Source organism: Daktulosphaira vitifoliae, unplaced genomic scaffold (assembly GCF_025091365.1).
Source record: "Daktulosphaira vitifoliae isolate Bord-2020 unplaced genomic scaffold, ASM2509136v1 Scaffold_3, whole genome shotgun sequence".
In the NCBI taxonomy this organism is placed as follows: Eukaryota; Metazoa; Arthropoda; class Insecta; order Hemiptera; family Phylloxeridae; genus Daktulosphaira; species Daktulosphaira vitifoliae.
In genome coordinates, this window is record NW_026099574.1 from 785,169 (window position 1) to 802,656 (window position 17,488).

The following is a 17,488-nucleotide window of genomic DNA, read 5'->3' on the forward strand; positions in this document are numbered from 1 at the left end:
ATGTCTCCGTTTTGCACTAAATATCTAATTTTATTACTATGATAACACGGTATTTTGTGTAGTCATTATTATCAGTCAACTCTATTGCTTTTTATAGTTTACTTATAATATAATTTTGTTTGTTTCACTATATTTCTGTAAATAAATATCAAATTAATATAATTAAAAGTGCGTAAGCATTATAAAACTATGTCAGAAAGTGACAATGAAGAAGTCCTCATTAGAAAACAATAAAAGGGAATTCGGGATGTTAAAAGTTATCAAAGAAACATAATTAAACAAGCACGTGTCGAAGGAACTTCGTACACGAACTGGGCTGGAAAATACGTGGAACCGAAAAATACTCCATTAGAAACTATTGATGTATTATAGTGAGTAACTAATATAAATTTTGGATTATAGTATAAAGTAGTTAAGTGTCCACTTGGTTTTTATTTTTACATTATTATCTTAATTAGATTTGTTATATCGCTCAAATTCATTTATGATCGTTGTCTAATGGTTATTTAAACTTGCGATATTATTGTGTAATCATCGGGTTCGATACCATTGCTGCGAAAAATATTTTTTTTATTTTTATTTTCTACTTTTGTTTTGTTTTATTAATTACACTTTGAATTCATTTTATTCTGTCACTTGATGTAATTTTATTAAGAATATTTTTCTAAAGATCGTTTTTGTCTTTTTTTTAGTTGTGAGAGTAGATGTCTAGCAATATTTGATCAAAATGTTCTTACAAAAACTAGACAGCTGTTTTACGAATTTCAAAACAAAGATCAACAAGATTTACATTTGCAAAGGTTAATGGAACTATTACCTATTAAAAGACGACGACCAAGATCAACTTCTGCTGATAGTGATAAAAGGAGAAGGTAATTCAATATCACATTTTGATCGACGGTCAGCGTAAACAAGCTTATTTGAATTTGCCTAATATTACAAAAAAAAGGGTGGAACGTATTGCAATTTTACTAGCGCAAGGTATTTACCCAAAAGACAAACATATGATCTCATATGTAATTGGTATATATATTCTAAGTAATATTTGAGGAGGAGTTAAAACCTTCCCCTACATCCACTATGTTATCAAAAACTCTTGTTTCTACCCAATCATCTTCATCAAATGCTTTTTCAGTGATGAAAGTTTCGAGCGGAGAAAGTAGACAAACTTCTATTGCAGGTTATTTACCTAAAAAATTAACAGTAGATGCTAAAAAAAAATTGGATCAAACACTTTTAAAACTGTTTGTGAACTATTTTCAACTTTTTAAAATATTAGAAGATTCCGGTTTTAAACAATTTGTCAAGGCTCTAAATCCACATTATGAACTTCCAAATCGACACAATATCAAAAGAGCATATACCGGCCATGTATGAAAAGTATTTAGGAGAAATGGAAGTATTGACGGCAGATATTGAAAGTGCTTGTTTAACCACTGATTGTTAGACATCTAGAAATTATGAAAGTTTTTGACTATTACAGTTCATTGTATAGACACTGAGTTTAAATTAAAGCCTGTACTCTTAGGTTGTCATCCATTCAGCTCTAATCATACTGTTATAGCTGAATCATATTGTAAGTCATTTTAGAAGAAGTACAGTAGTAGCTAATAATGCATTAAAACAGTGTTGGGAAAGTTCCTTTTTAAATGGAACTCGTTCCTTTCCCCGTTCATTTTCTAAAATATGAACTCGTTCCAGATCCTAGTTCTTTATATTAAGAAGGAACTTGTTCCAGATCCAGTTCCTCCGAAATAAGAACTCGTTCCTTTTATGTAACCAAGTTATTTAAAAAATTGTTTTTATTATTATTATGAATTATTAGATTATATGGCATATTTAAATCAAAAGGCATAAATAAATATGTTTAATAATGTTTTATAACTAGTAACTACACAAAAACAATGTGGCATCATTCTGTAATAAAAATAACTGTACTACTGATCTTTTAAATCAGAATATAAATAACTACTATAATAATTAAAATGCTACACATTACAGATGTAGTTTTAAATATTAAGACATTGTAATAATGCATATTTCTTATTATTAGACTTATAGCTGTTAACTGTAAAAAATTTGTACAGTTAACAACTATTTACACTATTTACAACTATTTATTTACAGTTTTACTATTTAATAGTATTATATTAAAAGTATTTTTAGTATTTAACACACACATTAATTACAAATTTGAGAATTATTAGTCCTATTAAAACAAAACAAAATTTTCATTTAATAGAACTAATTTTTCAAAAAGTGAATCACTCAATTTATGGCGTTTTTGTGTCATCACATTGGAACCTGTCAAAAACAGTCGCTCAACAGGAGCACTAGATGGAAGGGGTGTGTTAAATTCTAAAAATACTTTTAATATTGCAGGGTACAATAGTAACACAGTCAAGTCTTTCGACTGGCATTTTAAGAATAATTCTAACTCTTCAATACGAGAACTTGAAGTTGTATTTTTCTCTACTGGTAAACAGAAAAAGTCTTCTTTACTTGCTATACGTGAAGATTCAGTTTCACTTGCTTCCGAACTAGAAGTATCATCATTTTCAAACAGAGATTTTAACCAAGCTTCTGCCATGAAACGTTCGGTGCCATCGAGCCATAATAATTTGAAACGTGGTAATAAACATGATGCCAATATTAGTTCTTTTTTTTTCCATATAGTATTAAATCGAGTTTGTATTGATGTTCTCATTTTATTTACTAGGGGTCCACAAAAGTTCAGAATTTTTTGTTGTAAAACAATTTATTTTTTATCTAAAGCATAGAGTGTAGGTAATAAATACCCCATGAACATCCCTTCTTCTCCTTGCAAAAAGTCAAGTGATTCTACAAGAGGAGTCATGACTTCACAATACTCTTGTAATAATTGAATTTCATTGATTGTAAATCTTGGAATTTCACAAAAATCCATAATATTATTCATTTTATTATGTCCAAAATATTTTTTATTTGTAAAAGGCTATCATATATACAATTCCATCTAGTTGTTTGGAGTTTTTAGATAAACTTCAAGTGTATCATGAATTTTTTCTGCAATTATATTGGACATATTTTGTTTTGTCCATAACGATGAACACTTACCCAGTGCTTTCCTATAACATTTTTTAAAAGTATTATCTAAACTCTGTACCATTTTGTCAACATCATTTTTTGTAATCAAGTCTAGTGTATGACTTGCACATCTATAATGGGGAGGCAGCTGAATAAATGAGTCAGTTTCTTCTTGTTCATGAACAATGTTCTCCAAAATTTCAAAAAAATTTATATTCTCAATATTTTCATTATCATCATCTTCATCGTCATCACTATCTTCCTCTTCGTTTGAATTTCTTAAAATAGGATACAATTTGAACGCTTTCACAAAATTTGAACCACTTTCTGTAGTTGCAGCAACTATCTTGTTCTGTATTTTATAGACTGTATGAATCTTGTGTAAAGCAGTAGCCAAAACATCATATGTATGTCTTCCTTTTATACGGCAACACGCCCCAATGATACTGAATGACGCTAAAGAGAGACTTGGAGTCTATCCAATGGGGCATGTTACTCCAAAATAACCTCTTTTACCTTTAGTCCAACAGTCAGCTGTGGTTGCTACATACATAACGTTTCCAAGTGTTGAAGTAATATTGTCTATCATAGATAAATAAAGGTTATTAATACGTGATTTTAAAGATTTTCTGCACATAACTTTAAGGTCTTTAGGGAGGCGGCCTAGTTTCACCAAACTCATAAACGATGGTTTATCGACTATACTTAAAGGTTGTATTTCACTCACAACAAAATTTATCACAAGTTGATCTAAACTTTTTTGATTTACTTTAGAATGTTCGTTTCCTGTATCTTTTCCATAGTCATCAAGTGTGAATTGCACTGATTCTTTTTTTACATTTTCTGATAATCCATATTCCATTTTTTTCTGTTGAACAAAAGCATTTTTTTTTACCTTCATTCATAGCATTATCAAAGGCAGCCAATTTAAATGGATGAACTCTCTAAAAAATTATTAACAAAAAATAATTAAATACAATTAAAAAAAAAAAAAAATTATATATAATATGTATAAATGTATATATATATATATATATATATATAAAATCATTGAGTAATATAAAGTTTTCTGTTTTTGTTATGAATTTTTTAAATTTAAATATATAGAGGAATATAAATGCAGAAAAGCTCTTTTTGTATTTAATATTAAAAATCAAATTTTAAGAAAAGTTCCAAAACCTACATAAAAATGTTTCTCATATCTAATAATAACATGTATACATGTATCTGTTTTTAGTTTAATAAAAAATAAATTTTAAAAGTTTTTCTTTAATAATTTTTCCAATTTTTAATATAAAATTAAATATAAGATTATAATATAATTTATTATTGAAACAAAAGAAATTATAAAATATTAAAGCTTAATAATTAAAGTCAATATTATACATTTCTTTTCATACAAAAGTAGCAAGTTCAAATAAAATAAAATGAGGCGAGTAGTAAACACTTATTTACCGAAATATGATGTTTGAGATTAGATGGTGTATTTTTAGCAGTACTTATCTCTTTTCCTGATAAGCCACACAAAACACATTTTGCAATTATATTATTTCCTTTCATTCCACTAAATATAAAAAATGATTCTAAACCATTCCAAGGCAAACATTCAACTACAAAACAAAACAAAATATTACATAGTGACACGGCACCGCCTTTTGCTCTAGGCTGGCGCTCACCCGTGTCTCTCTCGATATCAGCCGTCCAGCTATTAATATGACAATCGGTTGTCATCGGTCGTCACCCCGCCCTTGACACTGAGATAAGGCCGCCGCCGAATATGGATTACCGATATTGCTTTCTGTTTCGTTTCGACGTTCACCTGAACTGGTGTATTGTTTTATTTTTTTTTGCTGTTGCGTTTACGACGATCACGGTAATTGGTTATTCGCTGTACTTGAGTTGTATATTTATTGAATCTAACGCTGATTGTTGAAGTTATTTTATATAGCGGTCACTGTTAATTACGGTTGTGCGCGGAACAATATTTTATATAGCTGTGACCCTTTAAATTACGGTTTTGTGCGGCACGGTACTCACAATCATTAGGAATATAGGAATTATATATATATATATATATATATATATATATATATATACGTAAAAATATAGATATACTTTTATTTGAAAGAGGAACTTGCCTATCGAATATTAACATATTGTGTGGTGTTCATCATTACCAATTGGATTACGCATTAATAGTATTATCTTTAACTAATATTTTAGTTATAGAGACTTAAGTTTCTCTTTAAGTTAACTTTTTAGTAGAAACTAACAACATATTGTAGACTGTAGTACAGCTTATCACTTTCTTTAGGATTTGGTGTAAAATTTGTTAATGTAGAAATACTATTAGTATTATTGGTACTAATGCTAATTTTGGAGCTGATTACTGATCCAGTAGGTTTTGCAGACACATCTGATAGTTTCAATACTGGCAATGGATTGCCTACATCAGAAAAATCATGATCATGACTCTTTGAAGGTAATTTTGATTTATGAGTAAATTTTTCAAAAATAAATCTTGCCTTTTTATTTCCAGATGACATAATTTTTAAAACACTCAACAAACTGAAAAAATTTGAATTTTCTATTTTTATTTACTTTAAATAATTAAGTCATAAGTGGACTGAGAGTTATACTATAAGACATAAGAATAGTATAAAAGGTTACAGAATAAAAATCAAATTATAATTATAGAATTATAAAACTTATTATACCATTTTAACTAGCGAGATAATAATAATTCAACAATACTTACTTAACAGCACATTGGCGTTTTTCTACAGCAATTAAATACGAAAAATACCCAATAAAAAGCACATTGAATATTTAAATTGTACACACACTCGTTTAAACACACGCGCGATATGTAACAAGTTCGAATCAAGTACCGGTGACCGGTGACAGCGAATTTAAAATATAATATAATATAATAATAAATATCGGAGTGGCAATGAGATCATGATAACCGTCATCAATGATTTTCATCAGCAGTTGAATACAAAACAAATTTGTAGTATTCCTTATCTAAAAGTATTCGAAAATTATATTTATAAGCGGGTAGTAAATGCTAACAACTTGTGTCAACGCAACCAATGTCTATTGTCTACATATAACAGTGTTGGGAAAGTTCCTTTTTAAATGGAATTCGTTCCGTTCCCCGTTCATTTTCTAAAATATGAACTCGTTCCAGATCCTAATTCTTTATATTAAGAAGGAACTTGTTCCAGATCCAGTTCCTCCAAAATAAGAACTCGTTCCACTCTTCGTTCCTTTTATAAGTTATTTAAAAAATTGTGTCAATGAGATCATGATAACGGTCATCAATGATTTTCATCAGCAGTCGAATACAAAACAAATTTGTAGTATTCCTTATCTAAAAGTATTCGAAAATTATATTTATAAGCAGGTAGTAAATGCTAACGACTTGTGTCAACGCGACCAATGTCTATTGTCTACATATAAGTTAGAAATAATAAATCAGAAAACCCANAGCAGGTAGTAAATGCTAACGACTTGTGTCAACGCGACCAATGTCTATTGTCTACATATAAGTTGGAAATAATAAATCAGAAAACCCAAAACCTTTAACATATATTAGTTAACAGGAAACGACGATAATATTCGGTGCATTATTTAATATATGTACACATATATTAAATATTTACTGTATACCTACATGTGATAATAACTCTATCTATAGTCAATTGATTCATTTAAACAGCCTACGATCTCGGCTGGGTATATAGGGGACTTCCATTGTCAAAAGTCAACTAAAAATACCATAATATTTTAATGTCTAGATACGAAGAAAACTACACTAAAACATGTTTATAAAAAATTTTAGGAACTGTAATTTCCGTTCACGTTCCTTAAAAAATGGAATTTGTTCATTTTCCTCGTTCCTTTATTTTAAAAGGAAGCAGTTCCTAGCATCGTTCCTTCAAAAAGAACTCGTTCCAGGAATCTGTTCCTTTTGGAACCAGTTCCTTCTCAACACTGCATTAAAATCATACCAAATTAATAATGGCATAAAATATTCAAAGAAGCTTATACAAGATGTCCCAACGAGGTGGAATGCCACTTATTATATGATTTGTAGATTTGTTGAATTAGAAACTTCAGTTCGCGGTACAATGGGATTACTTGACAATGTTCCAGACGCTACTAAATCAGATCAATGGATTATTTTACATGAACTGACACAGCCACGGCGTTGTCACCCGTTTGATACCCCGCGGTCGTATCAGCTCCTTCTCAGCCACAGCTCCATTGTAAACCGGACCGTTACACACACGCGTTATCGTCGTGGTGTAAAGCCCAATAAATGCCTAGCGTCGAATACCCGCCATAATTATACGAGTAGTTTAAATCATCTTCGTGACACTGCCATATACGCATCGTGCCAAAAACGCACCATTTTATTATTTTATTTTGTCTTAATTTCTTGTAAACTCTAAATAGTTTACACGTATGTCAATCGCTGTACTATCTCGTTTGTGTTTTTGGTTTGAATAAATGGCTCTACACTGATTTTTTAAAATTAAATTGTGACATTATTACGACGTTAATTGCGTCAAAACGTATTAAAGTATTGAAGCCTTTTAAAGAAGCTACTAATGCAATTAGCGGGGAAAAATATATGACAGATTCTTTAGTAATTGTAATAGTTGAAGGACTTTTTAATGTATATAATAATTTATTAAAAATAAATTTAACTCAAAGAATTTTAAATGTAGTGAATAAGTTATTAACAAACATGAATGATGGAGATGGATTTAAAAATTCTGAGACGTATGAGGTACATGAAGGAGTCTGAAAAAAATTAAAAATATAAAAATATTTCTACTATACGGTTGTACTCACCAGTATCCATGTAAACCAGGCTGATTGCGTCAACAAAATGAGATTTTAATAGGTCGTAGAAGTACTTGTAGATTAGCGACTTGTTAATGTCAAGCACTGCTAAACCGACGTATTTGATACAGTCGTTGAAGGTTGATTGGTTTACGAGCTTGCTTAGACGTTCGGGACTGGAGATTAGCTCAATGCGGATGCGTTTCCGTATGTTCATCATTGTTTTCCCTATAAAATATAAAAATGATCGAATAACCCACTTTAGCATTGAGCATGCACTTACCAAAGACGGCATTAATCATTAGTTTGAAAAATGCTATTTCAAAAGCATTTGCCGCCTTTTTCCGCATTTCAGTGTTCAGCTCAATGTATGGTTTCAACCAAGCACTTTGTTGAAACTCTAAAACGCGGTGCACCTGCAGTACAAATATTTATATTAGTATCATCGCTTATAGTTTATAGGTTAATTATACATACTTTATCGACTTGCAGTCCGTGTGCGATCGCCTGTTTCAAGTTGACATAGTGTACAACGTACCGTTGTTTGGGTTTCAAAGAGTTTGGTCTCTTTAGAACCCGGCGGTACATCGTTGCCAGGCAAGAACGGTAAGTCGTTTTGCTCGTCATGCAGCTCTTCTGGATACAATACGTTCACTTCATATATACGCCCCGTATTACCAGTGTCCGAAAACAATTGGAGGTCGGCCAGAGGATCTGCTCCTTCATACCACCGGAAGCATGAGCTGACTCATAGCCCAATCGTACAGGTTATTGCCTGTAATCATTTTTAACGTTCTTAAATTCCCACTCATTTACACTTATATATAATATTTACAGTCTTGGTAGACGATCCATGAGTCTGGTTTTGTCGAATCGTAATTCAGTGTCTTTGGATTGTTGGCCTTGGCATAGTGCTTGACGGCCTGCACCAGCCCATCACGATACCACCATCAGTAGCATGTCGTAGTCGTTTAAGAGCTCCAGCTTCACCCTGGTGTACTTCAACTACAATCGAAAAGCTAAAGCCTGGTGCGGTATAATAGTCCAAATTGTATGTTGTAGTACAAATGTCGCGAAAGTTCTCAAACATGTCAGCCAACAACAGCACGTCGATCTTTAGGTATAGGTCGCTGTACTCACCGAGGGTTGAGCAGCCGAAATGATTCCACACCTCCGCGGCGTGTCTATAGAAAGCGTCTCGGGATGGTAGTACCGTTTCGTCCAATTTAGCCCAACTATCAGTGTACTCTTGGGGGTCATACGCCCTTACGCTTCACCAACGGCATATCTTGAAAGCGGAACACCTTGGCCATCTCACGGAATTTAACGAAATCGGGTGCATTAGGTTACCGGCCAAGGTGGACAAGGAGGAGGCCATGAACCGGAAGATGTCGACAAACCGTATGGAGAAGTTATTAGTTAAGTGTTTCGTGACTGAAATATACTTCTCTTCGGAATTCGGTATGACCGAAATCCTTTGGTCGTCGTACCCCAATTCAGTGACGATGAAATGCGCGTCGTAACCCGAAAGAAACATGGCACAATGTTGATCGTCTTCACTTTCAGGTTACACGCATTGCACAACGTCTGTCTAATCGGCCCGATAGATGGCAGTGTCGCATACAATTTTCTCACCATGCCTGCGCACATCATCGACAGACATTCGGATGGGGACGTTAGTTTAACGCAATAATTTGGAAATGTTGCGTGTCACTTCTGTATATAAACTTGTGTTGCTCCAACGCTTGATGACCTCGAAGAATATGTTTTTTAGGCATACCATTAAAGCTGGTGAAGCAACGTTTGCAAGTTAAAATATAATAAATAAATTTATTTAATAATAATAAATTTATAATATGCAGCATTTTTCTGTAGTTTTTTTTTTTAATAAAAATTTTATAAATAACTACTTATTTGTTTTTTAATTTTTATCATTTTATTATTTATTCTAAGATTTATATAAAGTAATCATATTGGATAAACATAGGCTGCATGAATTTAGTACTTCAAAAATACATCAGTAAATATATTAGGACGATAGTATAGTTTTATATAGCTATATATATATATAACAGCTATAACTATAGCCTACAATCAATATTGATAAAAGCAGCAAACATTTTGAGTAGAGATCTAGTGATACTATCGTTGAAAACTAGTTTAACTACATTGCTACCATCAGTTGCTGCATTTGAACAGTGTGCAGGTAAGTTGAATTAATATTCATATGTATATTTAATTAATATTAATTTTTTCTGGTTTTTTTTTTATTATTTAAGCATAAAACAGTAATAATATTCCAATCCAAACTTTCATTTTATTATGATTTAATTAAAAACATTTGCAATATAGTTCAAAAAAATTTAATATAATAAATAAAATATTTATTGTTTAATCTAAATTCCTTGTATTACAGTTATAAAAATCGAACCTTATAGTATTTGTTAAACATACAGTCTAAATTGTCATTCTTATTTATTAATTATTTTCAATTTTGCAGCATGTAACTTTTGTAAAAAAGAGGCCACGTGGCCAAATACTGTAAAAAGCTACTCCCGAAACAGTAACAACAACAACAACAACAAACAGAAAAATGCTGCATATTATAAATTTATAATTAGTATTTCTAACATGTTTAAATTATGTATTAAATAAAGATTATATATAAATAGAGCCCGGTATGAATATCATCAATAGTACAGTATAATATATTTATTGTTTACTTAATTAATTGTTAACAGAATATATGTTTATTGACCCATGTAACCATGATAATACAATGTTTTTGAAATTTGAATTGTTGTATAAAAAATTGGTACATTATTTTTGCAGGCCAATTGGGACTGTTCATAAAATAAAGGGTGTGGTTATCAGCTGTACAGTGAGCTGATATAGATTAAACACTATCTTTTAGAATTAATAATAATGCATTAGAATTAGTAAAAACAAACCTAAAAATCAATCAAACTTAATACTTTTCAACAATTATTACAGAAAATGTAGGCTCTGATGGGAGTTGTGAAGGGGGATCATACTATACAGATAAAAATTTTTGGCATGATGTAATTGTACAGGCTAAATTTAAAATTTTAATTACAACAGTAGCATCATATAAAGATGATATTCTCATTTTCACAGGAGATTTAATACATGATTTCAACATAGTACATATATAACTATCAATATCAGATAAAAAAATCATAATCCTGATCAAATTTAAACAAAAACTCAACCTATACATTCTCATTTTTTTTCACATTATAGAGATATATCACTCCATATAATTACATATATACAATAGCCAACCTAGACCTAGAAAAAAAAACAATTTAAAAATTTATTCAGTACCAAAAATATAATTGACTTCCTAGAATTTAAAGTTCGCCAGAACTGGTCCTAATTGTCCACAACAAAACTGAATGTACACATTATGTAAAACAATTTCTTTGTAATACAAATCTAAACACTACATCTAAACAAGTCAATATATTAATGAGTCAAACCATTAGTGGAAATCACTGGTTTTAAGTATGGCAAACTGAATATTTCTTTTTCAGATGTAAAGAATGCAATACCCAATTATTTACTTGGCGCACGAAATAAGCATTCTAGGATCATATCATTCTAGCATTCCAGCGACTAGCTCACTACTTCAAATATGACGTAGAATATCAATTGAGATTGGCTTACAACCATACATACCGGGTAGGAATGTGTAGTGATTGAGGCCACTTTAAATGGCCTCAATATATAAATTTATAAAAAATGAATACTTTAATAACACCATAAACTTATTGTTTGCGCTTAGCAAAGCCTATTTTTAAATTGTGGTCACCCGTCGTTTCTCTTATCACTGGTCAAGTTAATCTGTCGGGGTAGCGGTTATGCGCTTGAGAATCTACTCTCTCTCGCTTTTGGATCGCTTAGCTGTCTAGAAGTCTTTGCGTTCGTTTTCGTCGAGTCGCCTTTTATGTTGTTTTAAAAATGTTAAGCTTATGTTTTTTCTTCAAACCATTGTTGTTGTCATATTTTGACTACTTTACACAATAATATTGTAACTTGTAGGAGATTTGTTTACAACAAATTCCTAACTTAAATTCTTAAATCAAGTTTTAGAAACCTCGTAGTTGATTTCAGATTTCTTATTAAATACTGGTCTATTGGTAATATAAGTTAATTATTACACATTTTGTTGTTGACATATCATCATATTGATCAGATATTATAATAATACATTTATTAGTCAAAGTCGGAATCTTAAATTATTATTGAAATCATTCATTAGAGTTCTAATACTCCTTTGAGGTGGGTGGTAAACTTTATCCAGTTGAATCTCATAATTGTTCTACTCATTGACAATATTTCATGCAAAATTACCTATAATTATTTAAATTCATTGTCGATCAGTCGCAAAAATTCAATTTTTTCATAATTCTTGTCTATACTCACACTTGTAATCACTCAACTTAAATTTATTTTGTCTTCTCAGAAACTAACTAGTTTCTCAATTTAAAATTCATACTAAGCTTCACAAAATTGAATATTAGTTATTGATCTCATTTGTAGTTTTTTAAATGACAAACTTCATTGATAAATTGTTTCTATTATTTTTTTTTACATGTAGTTTAGAAATAGCTTGCACTTTTAAAATTAAATGAGTATTAATTCCTTGAGTTGATAATTCATTATTTTTGAAACAATTATATTAAAAATTTTAGTTGTAAATAGCACAGATTTAAGCATGTTGAGTATATTTAATACATTGTAAATTTTACTTATGCATGTTGCTTGTGAACTTAATATAAGATTGTAAGTTATTACTCATTTTATAAGTCTATTTAATATAATTGAATTTATGATTGTGTGACTAGTTTAAAACAATAGTTTGGTAATCATTTTAAAGTAATACATGTTTGTTTTCTAGTATACAAAATCAACCTTTCACTTGTAATCATAGAAATAACTTTGTTGTCTTAAATGTAGTTATCTACCTAGTTGTTGCCATTAGAATACAAATATTTACTTGTACTCATAGAAATAAATCAGACTTATCTTTAGTCAACTTTCTATCTAGCTGTTGTCATTTAAGTTTACCCTCTATACAGTCCACTAAAAACATACAAAATATTTTGGTCATTTCACCAGTGCCAAATATTGGTTCTACTTGTAATAGTGATACAATTGTTCACTCAGAGTTTGACTTCAATCAAAAGATTAAATTTAAATATTCAATTAGTCTGTCGGTTGATGTAGTGCACCTACACTTATAAAAACGTGGATGTCATATATACTGACTTCACCAAGGCTTTTGATAAAATTAATCAAAAATATTATTTACAAAATTAAGCCATGTCAGTATAAGTGGTTCTTTTTTATCCTGGATTATATCTTTTATTGAAGATCGTCATCAAATTGTAGCTTATAAAGACATTTGGTCTATACCAATACGTGTCACTCCAAGAGTTCCTCAAGGTTTCCATTTAGCACCAATGTTATTTCTTCTATTCAATAATGACATTCAGTTTAATAACTGCGCTAAATTAATATTTGCTGATGATCTCAAATTATTCAGAACCGTTAACAATCAAGTTGAAACAGATTTATTATAATCTGATTTAAACACGCTCTATAAATGGTGCAAAAATAATAAATTTACTCTAAATATTAGTAAATGTCAGATAATGACTTTCTCGAGAGCTAGAGTAGTTTCGTCATTTGAGTATACTATAAATGATGTACCACTAAATCGCTCTATGGTGCCTGTCGAAGACCTAAGAATATTTTTTGATCCCAAACTAAAATTCGACTGTCATATAAACCACATTGTAAACAGATCAAATCAAAGCTTAGGTTTTATACATCGAAATTGTTCTGACTTTAAGGTCCATTTATTGCTGTCTTGTACGTTCCGTCAGTGAATATGGCTCGGTAATATTGTCTCCTTACACATCTGTTCATAAATATAAAATTAAGAAAATCCAACAAAAGTTTTTACGTTTCCTCTCATTTAAGTGTACCATACCCAGAGAACCTCACTCTTCTTACCTCCCACTTTTAATGTTCCTATCACTCGAAACTCTTTAGATTTATACTTTGCGTATAAGCTATTCGCAGGCAGTTTTGACTCCTATTTTTCTAAGTTGTTTTTCTATTCACACCCCTACTCGTAATACCCGGTCTAAAAATACATTTTATTTAAACACAGAAGTAACTAATTATGCAAGTAACACTCTTCTAAACAGAATAATGAGAACTATAAATAATTTAAAAATAGTACCTAACTTTAACTTATTTAAAATTTATTATAGCTCTATTTTTTGTAACCCATAGCTATAAGTATTATTATATTGTATATTATTTCATTTAATTTTTGTAAATGTTCATATTATCTATGAACGAATGTATTATAAACGTTGTATTTGGGCTTGACCCGTTTGAAATTTAATAAATAAAAATACTAAGAGTGCTGCCTGGGAATTTTTTCTTAGTGGTCTAAGTATCAGATCTACAAAATATAAGCATCATATAACATGATTAACAAGATGCGCTCTAAGCTCAGTTTTAAAAAAATTCAAAATGTACTTTTTTTATTTTCTGGCTAAGTTTTTGATCTTATGGAAAAATGAAAATGAGCTTTTTTGTAGATATAGTTTTATTTGCTACAATTAATGTCTGAGGTATTTTTTTACAAAGTTTGTCATTTCTTGTAAAAATATAAAAAACTATATATAATTCACATTTTACGAAATTGCTTAATTATTTGTTTTTGTAAATATCTTTACAAATATTAATCGTAGATAAAAAACATATGATCAATGTTTTAGTAAATAAATTTTACTAAAAAAAATGTTATTTCACAAATTTTTATAGAACGAACACTTAATGGTTAAATTTAGGAAATAAATAAAAATAACTGAATTTTTCTGAAAGTTTAAAAAAAAAATCTCCTACGATAGATTTATTTTGATTTCAACTTTATAAATCATGTTAAAAAATATAAATATATAGGACCTTTGTTGATTTTAAAGTCAAGTTTATTTATAGTTTAGGAAAAAATTGTCAATAGGTATGTGTATAAAACAATAATAGTAATTACAATAAAATTTGTTATCTACTATATAATCTCGTCGAAAATATACGAAATAGGCTAGAAGAGTGCTTGAGAAGAGATGGCCATCATCTTGAAGATATCATTTTTGAAAAATAAATGGCAAGTTATGTACTTAATTATAATAAATAATAATTAATTTTTATTCGTTTTTTTATTTTATAATTTATCTTTAAAAATCGGCCGTTTTATTGCCCCGCCCTGTATATACATCTGTTAAATTTATTGTTGAAATAATGTAAAATGCTCGCCTTCTTTGTCTATAAACTTCTTTTACATAAAATTTTATATGATACATTTAACGTTAAAATTTCTTCATGTAATAATACTAATTAGTGAATTTTTGTTTGTTAATAATGGGTTCTTAATTAATTATGATTCTGGTTTATTGCGGCTTCTATATATAAACAATAAAATAAAATTTCTACGCCCTTTTACAGGACATAAAATTTATAAAAAATTACCACGTGATATTCGACACACCATTTATTATTTAATCCAGAATAATACGGTTGGGAAGGTATTTTTATTGATATATTTTTTTCATCGGAAACGATACATGGAATATTGCATATGCTTTTTACCACGATTCTAGAGATAATACATTTTACTCTTACAATGAGGAATGTTACTCAAATTTCTCACATAGAGAAGATGGATCTGATAATGTTTATTTCGGGGTAAAAACTATATCGATTAATAGAACTCGTCGTTTTTTTTAAAAATTGTAAGAAACTTGAAGTGTGCTTTATGTGAAATGAGATAGGCTCGATGAATATTTGTATCAGCGACTCTATGACTATCTGGGATCTCGAAACGACGATTTCATTCATACAATAATGTGAAGAATTATATAAAAATTGCAATAATTACTTTATTTTGTTATATTTTTGTCGAATGTGATTAGTTAAGTATAAAAAAATTATTTTATCCATAAGCTATAAATTGTAACTTTTCATTGGTAAAGTTTACTCTTTTACATTTGAATAGTGTAAGATTTGTATAAAATTATCTTCCATTTAATTGGTTTTATCAGCATAAAAAGAAATTATTATTTAATACATTTTTTGAAATATTATCATTCTCAAAACCTACATTTTTTGACATAAATATTTTTTTTAGATAAGTGTAATGAATAAAGTATGGTTAAACGAGATGAAACGTAAAGAAAATGTACATGTGATCTTAATGTAGGCGTCCATATAAAGTTTTGAGATTATATATGATAAAATCAAAATACTCTGATGCAACACCGATAACTGAAGTGAAACTTGATGGTGGAGATTCATTTCAAGTTAATCTACTCGCTAGATAGACATTCATAAGAGAAGATTTAGAATCCATATTTTTGGGGAATATATGTGTATTAGAATAGAAAACAACAATTCATAATCAATTTTATAATTTATGCCAAAAAAATTTATGGATCTCATAAACGTATAGAAGAACGCAATATTAATACATAAAGCGATAAAAACTTCACTATATCTAGTAACTGTTTACAAAATTTAATATTAATAGGTATAATATAGAGATACCTATACCTACTATAACTCTATCTATTTCCCCATTTATTTTAACACAATCAAGTAGTATCCCAGAGTGTGTTACTACAATAAAAGCCCGAAGAGGTTGAAACGCGTGCGAGAGCATGGGTTTTTAGTGCAATATTTTTTTGGATATTAATATTTTTAAATATAATCCATTCAGGGGCGGGTGTAATTTAAATATTTAAAAAATATTATTCTGCAAAAATGCCATAGTTAATGTTAAATGTAGGAAACAAGACTGTTTATATTGGGCCGTGATTACGGGCTTATTTCCGGTTCAGTCACGTGTTGCAGTTCCAAATAACAAGTCAGAGTCATATTGACATTACAACACTGTGTTAAAAGCTCGGGAGATACAACTCCCATTGGCAATAACACATATTAAACATTTTGAATAAATAAATTAGATAAGTGTAAATGTTTACACTTATGAAAACGAAAAAATTGTTGGACAGTTGCACTTAACCGAAAATAAACGACGCAAACACGTCAATTTATCAGATCAAAATGATTAGTCTATCGGACATTTTTTTGTATTTCTAACATGGAACGGTTGGTATCTAGGCAGCTTTCTAAGTACAAGACACATAAATTTTTTTATGCGGTAGCCGTCTTTAATTTTTTTATTCTGAGCAGAAGTTAAATTCTCACCAATAAGATAATACCATGAAAGTAAAAAAAAATACAACCAAATCCCCCCAAAAACAACATCGTTCAACTTCAAAATTTCCATATGCAATTCTCCGTGGAATACGTAATCTTTGCTTTGATTATGTTCATGCAAAAAAAGTTTGAAATAAATTTAACTGTTCAAATTTGGGGGATTATTCTAGTATAGTTTCAACAAATCGACTTTCCTTTTGCAAGGGAGCCATGAGGGTGACGACTCCACAATCCATTGTGTGGC

General features: G+C 29.8%; 3 protein-coding genes across 9 annotated transcripts in view; 1 reads left to right on the forward strand and 2 right to left on the reverse strand.

Moving 5' to 3' along the window:
- The window catches only part of LOC126903091 (uncharacterized protein C05D11.1-like), a 234,923-nt gene that overhangs the window by 74,764 nt on the left and 142,671 nt on the right, over positions 1-17,488 (forward strand). The window lies entirely within an intron of this gene.
- LOC126903136 (uncharacterized) lies at positions 1,987-2,989 on the reverse strand. Its single transcript, XM_050681150.1, has one exon. The coding sequence runs from the start codon at positions 2,705-2,707 to the stop codon at positions 2,213-2,215; it is 495 nt and encodes a 164-aa protein (XP_050537107.1). The 5' UTR covers positions 2,708-2,989; the 3' UTR covers positions 1,987-2,212.
- Positions 3,321-17,488, reverse strand: part of LOC126903125 (uncharacterized) — a 42,364-nt gene continuing 28,196 nt past the window's right edge. The window contains exons 2-8 of one of the 3 annotated variants that reach the window (XM_050681135.1): positions 8,759-9,711; positions 8,401-8,698; positions 8,207-8,339; positions 7,933-8,151; positions 4,522-4,676; positions 3,836-4,010; positions 3,321-3,648 (exon numbers count right to left, since the gene is read on the reverse strand). In XM_050681135.1, coding sequence (XP_050537092.1) covers positions 3,873-4,010; positions 4,522-4,676; positions 7,933-8,151; positions 8,207-8,339; positions 8,401-8,550 — 795 coding nt within the window. In that variant the 5' untranslated portion in view covers positions 8,551-8,698; positions 8,759-9,711 and the 3' untranslated portion in view covers positions 3,321-3,648; positions 3,836-3,872. Of the gene's footprint in view, positions 4,011-4,521; positions 4,677-5,339; positions 5,513-7,932; positions 8,152-8,206; positions 8,340-8,400; positions 8,699-8,758; positions 9,712-17,488 lie in introns of those variants that run through there. The other 2 variants (XM_050681134.1, XM_050681136.1) reach the window with 2 other exon arrangements.

Coding starts and splice junctions, on each gene's coding strand:
- LOC126903136 (XM_050681150.1), bottom strand. CDS start 2,707: ATGAGAACATCAATACAAACTCGATTTAATACTATATGGAAAAAAAAA.